This window comes from Dioscorea cayenensis, chromosome 18 (assembly GCF_009730915.1).
Source record: "Dioscorea cayenensis subsp. rotundata cultivar TDr96_F1 chromosome 18, TDr96_F1_v2_PseudoChromosome.rev07_lg8_w22 25.fasta, whole genome shotgun sequence".
In the NCBI taxonomy this organism is placed as follows: Eukaryota; Viridiplantae; Streptophyta; class Magnoliopsida; order Dioscoreales; family Dioscoreaceae; genus Dioscorea; species Dioscorea cayenensis.
The window spans coordinates 2,654,553-2,664,475 of record NC_052488.1 but is presented as its reverse complement, the minus strand read 5'-3'; the positions used below and the strand labels follow the sequence as shown (position 1 = coordinate 2,664,475).

At 34.6% G+C, this 9,923-nt stretch overlaps 1 protein-coding gene across 1 annotated transcript; it reads left to right on the top strand.

The window, feature by feature from the left end:
• Positions 1-2,925: 2,925 nt before the first annotated feature.
• On the top strand, positions 2,926-9,861 carry LOC120282210 (THO complex subunit 5A). Its single transcript, XM_039288967.1, has 8 exons — positions 2,926-3,148; positions 3,220-3,510; positions 4,555-4,891; positions 7,040-7,374; positions 7,851-8,104; positions 8,484-9,060; positions 9,136-9,246; positions 9,332-9,861. The coding sequence occupies exons 1-8, from the start codon at positions 2,969-2,971 to the stop codon at positions 9,584-9,586; spliced, it is 2,340 nt and encodes a 779-aa protein (XP_039144901.1). The 5' UTR covers positions 2,926-2,968; the 3' UTR covers positions 9,587-9,861.
• Positions 9,862-9,923: the final 62 nt, after the last annotated feature.

The window sequence follows — 9,923 nt, the reverse complement described above, 5'->3', positions numbered from 1 at the left end:
TTTTTTGGTTTTTCAGTTTTAATTTTTTGTTAATTATTTTTTATTTTTTTAGATTCTTATTTATCTTTTTATCCTTTTTGATAATTTTTCAGTTTATTTTTATCTTTATTTATTTATTTTTTTATTTTTTTATAAATTTATATTTATAATTTATATTTTAATTTAATTAAATAATTTATAATTTAAGTTTGTATTTTTTAATTAATAAAAAATAAAAAATTAACGAAAATAATACACGAAATATAACTGGTTGCATATTTGCACCATACTTTGATTCGGAGCAAGGTGTAGTCGATTTTGCTACAGTAGAAAAAGTCTTCGACCAGGGACGGAACCAGGACTTATTCATAGGGGGGCTAGGGTAAAATGTCAGAAAACTATTTCAGTCAATAAAATAATTGTATTCGATACAAAATAGTACGATATTGTGACATTTAATTAAATCAATTACAAAAAACATAAACGTTTATCTACTGACGCTGAAATCTAATCGTACATCCGATCGACGTCATCTTAAAGAAGATAGCTCGAATCGACGAGTTTGCATTTTTCGAAAATATTGTAGAATCGCCTCATTATCAATAGTTGCAAAAACCTCTTTCTCAATATAGACAATCATGCATTTTGCTATATAGATTTAACATTAAACATTATTTAATTATACATATATACATTATAAATTTATGATACATATTAATATTTGATATTTTCAACATTTTAACTCATTAAGGCATTTAATCGAACACATTGTAGGCATATTTATAAAAATGAAGTTTATCATATATATTCTAATTAATTCACCCATAAATTCAATTAATAAAATTTTTATAATTTTTAAATTTATTTAAATGTTAATTTATATTTTAGTTTATAAAAATTAAGTGTCAAACTATAATTTTTAAAAAATTCTACTAATAATATAATTTTATATATTATATAAATTAATTGGTTTTTTAGAGTAATTTATAACATATCCATAGATTAAATAATAATTTTTATAAATATTTTTAAAAATATTATTATATTTTAAACTATAGCTATTAATTTGTAAAAAAATGATTTGTTTTTAAATAAAAATAAAAACCTAAAAAAATATTTAAAAAAATGAAAATTAAAATTAAAATTCTATGAAGATATAGTGATAAAGAGAGATATTTAAAAAATAAAAAAAAAATCTTTGAAGAATTAAAGATAGAGGGGGAGAGAGATTTAAAAAAAATAAAAATAAGAGAGAGAGAGAGAGAGAGAGAGAGAGAGAGAGAGCCCACTACACACACATGAGAGAGCCCCCCAACACACACACACACACACACACACACACGAGTCTGTTATAAGTTGAGTGAAAGTGTGATAGTGGAAAATGGTTAGCAAAAGTCAAGGAGACAAAGGGAAAGTGTTAACTATTCAACCGTGATGTTTTACACTGGCCAAAGCAAGAAGAGTGCTCAATGCTTTGCCAGTGATCTATCTTTAGATGTTATATTTTGATGTGTTTTAATGTACTAGAATATATTTGTTTTATTGTTTATGTTTAAGTTTATGGAGTAAAAGTTAAGTGTGTCTCTGGATTCCGCATGTGGTTGGTGAAAATGTTTGAAAAGTTGGTGTCTTCCGTCCAAGCAAAGAAGAACTCTGGTGTCCGGGGGGGGGGGGCGGGGGGGGCTGAAGCCCCTGCTAGCCCCCCTTGGTTCCGTCCTTGTCTTCGACCCAAGCAATGTGTCTAAACTTCTACTCGAGATTTCAGATCACCACAATCGTGTCAAAACTGTAAAGGCCATCATCTATGATGCTCAAGTCCGTATCGATGATCCCGTTTATGATTGCTCTAGTCTTATCTCAAAGCTTTAGGTACAAAGCCTACAAAAGGAGCTTCAGGATCTAAGAGAGGATATAGAGAAACTAGAGAACAAATATAGAACCAAAATAAGAAGAGTTAGCCATTCTCACCCCTCCATAACCACCACCTTTTTTTGGGAAGAGGAGTGGGACGAACCCACTAAAGACCCCAGGGACGTGCACAAGTCTCGGTGGAACAAGTGGGAACGAGGCCGCGCTCACGTGGGTGGTAGAACCACTCATACACAACCACTATTCACAACTCCCAGAAAATGTGCCCTCAGCCGAGAATCAAACTCTCACCACTCGGTGAGAGCTCTATCGGCGACCCGTGTACCAATAGACCCGCATGTCGTTGGCCATAACCACCACCTCTTGATGGTGATGATCAAGATCAAGCATTGCTTTGAGATTTTTTTTATTCTTTTTTGATAAATATCATGGTCCTAGTTCTTACCATAGTCCTCCATCTAAATGAAGTTTAATTCCATGAAAATATCATATAATTGTGGTTCATTTTGTTGAAAATTGATTAATTGAAACGTTTGTTCATTGAAATTGTGTTTTTATCTCTACAAATTAATTTTCTTTGCTTGTTTAGGGTATGTTTGGGTTGGTTTTTTTCAAACCAAGAAGTGTTTTTTTATAACTTAAGCATTTTTGGGTTTTAAAAACCATGTTTGCATTGGCTTTTGGGCAAAAGCTGAAGCTGTGGTGCTTTTGAGAAAAGCACCTCTAAAAAACTGATTTAACCTTGTGGTTTTTTAAAATTTCCCACTCTTTAGTCCTAATAATAATAATGATAATTAATAATAATAATTATTATTACTATTATTATTATTATTAATGTTTTCATTATTATAACTCAATAAAAAACCCAATAAATGACCACTTTAGTAATTTACCACATCTAAAAACTCTTTTAAAAATTCATATCCAAATAACTTAATATATGTAAAATTTTTTTTACATTATCTTACCTAAACATAAAATATTGCAAAACACTTAACTTATTTTCAAAAACACTAAAATTAAATTAAATTAAATTAACTAAACAAGTCCATATACACATACACATTTTGACTCGAAAACCGACAACGCTCAGCGTTGGAGGTGGAAGTCGAGGGTAGCCATGGAGATCGACGACGAGGCGGCGCCGAAGCCAACGCCTCACGAGCTTCTCGAGGAGTGCCGGACGGCAATGGAGGAGATCGCTGCCAAGATGTTCTTCACCAAGAAGGAGTCCCTCCCCAAATCCGACCTCCGCGATCTCGTCACCCAGATGTCACTCCTCTTCATCACCCTTCGCCAGGTCTTCCTTCTTTTCTTGCTGTGCTAAGGTTTTCGCTTTTGGGATTCCAATCTTAGTTCTTGATTTTGCAGGTTAATCGAACGATATTACTCGAAGAGGATCGGATTAAGTCGGAGACTGATCGTGCGAAAGCGCCAGTGGATTTCACGACGCTGCAGCTCCACAATTTGATGTATGAGAAGAACCATTACTTGAAAGCCATTAAAGCTTGCAAGGATTTTAGGTCGAAGCATCAGGACATTGAGCTTGTTCCTGAGGAGGAGTTCTTCCGCAGTGCTCCTGAAGATATCAAGGGCAAAGTTTTGGCCAGTGATGGTGCTCATGACTTGATGCTGAAGAGACTCAATTTCGAGCTTTTTCAGGTGCTTATGTTTATTTATCAGGTCATATGTTATTGAATTAGTTTGCATTTTCTTGTGACTGGCAATTGGATAGGAAATGATAGTTTTGTTTCTTTGGATTTATTTCATGTGTGACAGCTTGCAACTTCCACGGAAGCAGACCTCAACATTGAATTTTAAAAAGAAAAAAATTGTTGTATTTAGCTTAGGCTTTGATAATCAACTTCTGTATTTTCTATTATCAATGATTTGTAGTAGAAGTAAAATAGTTGTTTATTTATGTTCTTCTAACCTTGGCATTCATTAGTTCTTGTTCAGTGTGGTAAAATTACAAAATGTAGTTGTATATGCTAACTTAGGTTCAATAGAAGTTGACTAAATTGATTTCATGAACAACAATTTCAGCCAAGCATATTACAAATTTTGAATCTGCTAGAAACCATAGAAAAGGGGGATGACGGAATGGTTATGATACAGTGTAATTATCTTAAGAGCATATGCAAATAAGTCCTTGTTATGAAGTTGAAAGTTTTAACAAGTGGCAAGAAGGTTCTTTGATATGCAATGCTTGTAAAATATAGCAACTAAAAACCCAGCAGTTCTTTTAAAATAAAATGGGTTCACTTCATATATAATCACCAGGTTAATCTTGGTTCATATTTGAAGTGGTTTTGGCAAGTTTCATCAAGTGACTTAGAACAGGCAACCTTATCATGTTCAGCCAGGATATGGACAATTCTGCGGGATAATATATGCAGTGAACCTAGGCTTAGGTTTGGGAATGTTTTGTTTAGGCTGGCCCAGGCTTATACCAGCAGAAGTCCTGTCCATATACTGCCCCAGATTTAATATATATATATATTCTTTTCTTATAAACATGCATCTATGCCAGTTGTGGACTCTTAGTTTTATTCGTGTAAAATCAGTGTTAGTAACTTTGGTAAGTTACCTAAAAGGGACCTATGCTATGATGTGATGATCTTCTTGTTGGATCAGTATCTGCCTTTATTCTTACTATCTTTTAACGTCAAAATGTATGCTTAATTCTCCTTTTCTTTGCTATAGCGAAAAGAACTCTGCAAACTTCGTGAGAAATTGGAGCAACAAAAAAGGAGCCTTGTGGACACAATTAACAGCCGCAAAAAGTTCCTCTCTAGTCTCCCTTCACATCTGAAATCCTTAAAGAAGGCCTCGTTGCCTGTCCAGCAGCAACTAGGGATTTTGCATTCAAAGAAACAAAAGCAGTTTCAAGCCGCAGAGTTACTCCCACCTCCTCTTTACATAATTTACTCACAGTTATTAGCTCAAAAAGAAGCTTTTGGGGAGAGAATTGAAATTGAGATCCTAGGAAGTGTAAAAGATGCTCATTCTTTTGCCCTACAACAAGCAAATAATGACAATGGTAAATTCTGAAGCATCTTTTTTATTTTGACAACTTGGTGATTTGAGTTTGTTGCTTAAATTTCTATCACAAATCAAAATGTCTGAGTAAGCCACCATTTGAATTCTCTCCAATGATGTTTATCATATTTTCTAGCTTAGATGGAATCAAATCAGTAATCGCATGTATGTTCATGCAGATGAATAAGCTGAATTCGCTAACTGGCATTATATTCTTTTGCATCATCTATATATATGCATAATTGCTTGTGTTATGGGGGAGCATTATACATGCACCATTTTTTATTTGAAGAAGAAGCTTTGTGTTGATTCTAAACTTGAAAAGTCGATTGTTTGGATATTATGTACAGATTGGTCTACAAATTTGTGTCAGCAGGAAGATTGTCTATAATACTTTTTTGCTTCACAAATTTGTACCCCTACAAGGAATCTGTATCAGTCTGAATCTGTCATATTATACATGAATAGGCAGTCTTTAGTCAATTGTAAAATCTATGGAGTTTATTTATCTTGTCGCAGTAATTTACCTTCACTATTGAAAGTTTTTCTCAAACTATGATGAAATTTTTGTATTTTTCCCTTGATGATGTCATCCATTTATGGTAAAATTACAAGTACATACATCATCATATATTGGTAACTAAACAGCTAGGAAGTTTCACACAGAGATCATATAGTATCATGAAGATATAATTCTCTTGAGATGCTTTGAGATAGCATCAAAATAATTTGGAGAATGCTTTCTGAGCCATCAGTTTTGTGGTCATTAAATGTCCTGTATACCTGTTGGCAGTTTGTTCAACCCTTTCAGAGCAACAATTTCTTACATGTTGACAATTTTAGGCAAGGGATTTCAAATTGGTAATTTTGTTGATCCACAATTTGGTCAGCATTATTTTCTTGATTATTATTCTGCTTTTACAATAAAAATCCATTTCTCATACAGTCTTAGTTTTAAATGTTTAATATTTTACCATTGACATTTTTTTTTTGTAGAGCTATGTACTACTTTCATTTGTTTTGCCTTGATTGGGGCAGGTGGTTGTCATCTTCTTCATATGAATTGACTTAGCAATAGAATTTTAAATATAAGACTTCAAAGCCAGGGTACAAAGAGAAGCTTTAGTATGTAATGTGAATGAGGATGAACTTTAAATTTATTTATACAACTAAATCTTTTATAAAATCTGTTCCAGTTGAGGTAGACGAAACTATGGTTTATTAGAGCATTCTTTTGCATGCCTTAATTAGAAATGAAGGGAAATGAACTAAGATCCATTGTCTCTTATTTATTTTTTCTTGTCACTTGCTTGCTTGTTGTACATGTCTCTCTAATCTAAGCCCCTGAGCCTTGATGAGTGACGAATCTATATGGAACCAATCCCTTGCTTACCCTCAGTTTAAGGAGATACAAGAATCATTCAGTCGCTTGCCATTTATGGCTCCTTAATCCTTTATTTAGGATTTTTAAACCTTTATTCACTTCCCAAGAGAATGGATTGATACTTCTGCCATGAAGAAGGATTTTGATAATAAATGCTCTTTATTTTATTTATTTATTTATTTGTGCTCCTGCCTGAGTTAGATAAGCTGCTTTGGATGTTTTATCCACTTTTTTTTTATTTGAATGGTTTTTCTGAATTTCAGACTGAGCTCAAACCACACCATTTTTCAGAGAGCCCAACTAACTCAAACTGGAGCTGCTAGTTCAGTTTGGTTTTTCAGATTAATCAGTTTAATTGGTTAGAGGTGCTATAGTCCTTGTGTTCTTCATGTGTATTAGCAATTAGAGCAATCAATTAGATCTCCTAAGTTCAACAGGGCGTGGACCAAGTAGGTTTAGTATGTTATACTTTTAGTTTCAAAGTGCTTGGTGCATGTGAGATTTCATTGGGGTAACAAAGATGGCTTATGAGTAAGAGATACTTACTACTTAATTATGCTTATTTTTTGGTCAAATCATATGTCTACTGCTTGAATCTGGAATTACACAATTGTAAGTGGGTGCCTTTTCAGATCGATTCTATTGACAACATTTTCCAATTTTCAAATTTTGTAAGCACTTGAGATAGTAATGTGCCTATAACAACCATATACTTCAGATATCAAAGTTGGTTGCTCAACATATATGCTATTGTTCATGGATCAGGTACAGTGACAAATGGGGAGAACAATAGATTGGAGGATGGACTTGATGAAGATGAGGATACACAGAGACGAAGAAAGAGATCAAAGAAAAATGTTGTTAAGGATGGTAATGATCAGGCAGGTGTCCATCAGTTCCATCCATTGAAGATAATTCTCTGCATATATGATGATGAGACTCTTGAAGATAAGGCTTTAAAGTTGGTTAATCTGAGGTTTGAATACTCTGTGAAGCTGAATGTTGTCTATGTTGGAGTTGAAGATGTTGAAGAAGGTTTGGATGATGATATCTTGTGCAACTTGTTTCCAGATGACACTGGGCTCACACTACCTCATCAGGTACATTTGTGTATTGATATCCTACTATTGTTTTGTGTATTCATACAGTATTTCTCTCAATTCAAGTCATGGCTAAATGTAGAAGTTGAAACTTGTTTGGTTGACTGGCCTTATATGATTGACTATGAAATTACTTTCTGAAACTAGCAGTTATTTGAACATAGGAATGAAATGTCGAGTTGCATGTATTGTTGGTTGGGTCATGATCTCGGTAATTAGGCTCAGGGATCACAGATACTGACTGATGGCAGAATTATCGCCTTCTTATCATTTTGGCTGCCTTACCAAAGAATGAATTAGGTTTAGGGCTTATGTAATAATGATCTTTTGTCATTATATGGATTAGGAATAAGTATAGCAACTATATGTTATCCTGGCAAAGCAGGTTTGCTACATAAATTTTCATTGCTATTTGGCTTCCTATATATAGAAGCTTTCCTTTTTTTTCTCATTTTTTCCCCTGTACTGTAATGCAGACTGCACTTTATGCTGGGGGTTCTGTTGTATTTGGTGAGAGGAGAAAATCATATCCATACAAGTGGGCACAGCATTTAGCTGGGATGGATATTTTGCCAGAGGCTCCTCCTTTGCAAGCTTCCAGTGTAACTTCTAATAAAACACGACAGGTTTCTAATGGCCATTCTGGGCTTTCCCTTTATCGTCATCAAAACCGTGTACAGACAGTTTTGCAAAAGATCCGCTCTAGAAAAAAGGCTCAGATGGCTCTTGTGTGAGTCACTGCTCTGGGTATCTGTAGTTTGAATTTGACAGTATCAAGTCTTCACTTGGACAAATGCTTAAATTGTACTGCTAACTTTCTTTTTGGGACCTATTATCCTCTTTATTTCCATGGCTGCTTATGCAGAGATATTTTGTGCAGGAGGGAGAGGTATACAGGAAAGTTTTGACTTCTTGCCAAAACTTATCTTGATGTTTCCTCCCATAAGAAACTTATTAATATTTTTGCTCCTGCATGATGTTCTAGCTTTTACTTCTTAAAGAACTTGTACTGAATAATCTCTATGCTGCTTGTCTCCCTTGTCAATTTCTCACTCAGCAGATGTGATATACTAATTTTGAAGGTTTTGGAATATTTTACTTCTCTACAGGGAGCAGCTCAGTGCCTTGAGGAAGCTCAAATGGCCTTTCATTTCATACAAAAATGTTCCATGGGCCCTTCACACCCCTTATTGTACTTTGCATCAATGGTCACTGGCAGGGATATCTGATGGTTCATCTTCTGGTGTTGCTGTAGAACAAATTATAGATCCTGCAGGCTCTGATATGGATAGGAGATCTGCTGCGTCATGGGATGAAGCAGAGGGTGCAAGGGAAGATGGTGAGCTTCCATTAGCAGTCACGGTTGCCTCATCAGCAGAGAAACCAAAAACTACATCTTCAAGTGGGTTTTCCGATCTTGAACATTCTAGAAGCTTTTCTTTGCTTGCAAAGAATTTGACTCCTAAGAAGATCAAATCTCAACACTTGCTTGTGCATAAAGATGAGGATGATTTAGAACTTATGATTGACAGTGAGAGTGATGTAGAAGAGCAAGTGTTAGACCAAGAAACTGAAATTTTAAGGACAGGTAGTGAGAAACCTTGGGAAGACTTCGCTGCAAGGGAATTTCATTTGGTTTTGACAAGAAAGGATAAAACTGAGCAGATTGTCATGTTGGAAGCCAAGGTAAATTTTGTTTTAAGACACCTGTTGGACAATGTAATTTATCTGCTTGCTAAAATTTCTCCCCGACTTCCGCAGGTGAAAATCAGCATTGAGTATCCTCTGAGGCCTCCTCTTTTCCAATTAAAATTATCGGGAGATGATCGCCAAGGTTCATGGCACAATGAACTTCGTGCTATGGAAGCAGAGGTATGTTGTCATAATATGGTCGAGTATTAATACAACATTCTTCTAAATTTTATGCAGGAACTCATATTAATTTATACTTCTACAGGTAAATCTTCATATTCTCAGGCATCTGCCACTAGATTATGAAAATTACATCTTAGCTCACCAAGTCCACTGCTTAGCTATGCTCTTTGATTTTCAATTCGAGTCACGTCCTGATAAAAGAAAGAGTTCTGTAATTGATGTCGGACTATGTGAACCAGTTAGTGGAAGTATTGTCAGCAGATCTTTTAGAGGAAGAGATCGAAGAAAAATCATTTCTTGGAAGGGAATTGGATGCACTCTTGGATATCCATACTAGAAGCTCACAACTATATCTATCCCACCAGATCTTTTATTTCACCTGCTATTGTTGAATTAAATTGTTGTTAATGAAGTTGCCAAGTTGTGTTCCTGATATATCCTGGGCTTGGTCTGATTGTTTGGAGCTCATGCTGTTTCTAGATGTTGATTTTGTTGATGCTATATTTGTACTCATTGTATCATTTACAGCTTCCCTTAATGTCTTGTATTAATCCAAAGAGCTTCACCAGGGCTGGCAGATGTATCTGATGTTTTGATGTTCTTATTTTATTTTATTTTATTTTGTATTCTCAAATTATGGTTCATATGATGTCTAACTTGTTATGCTGGACTTC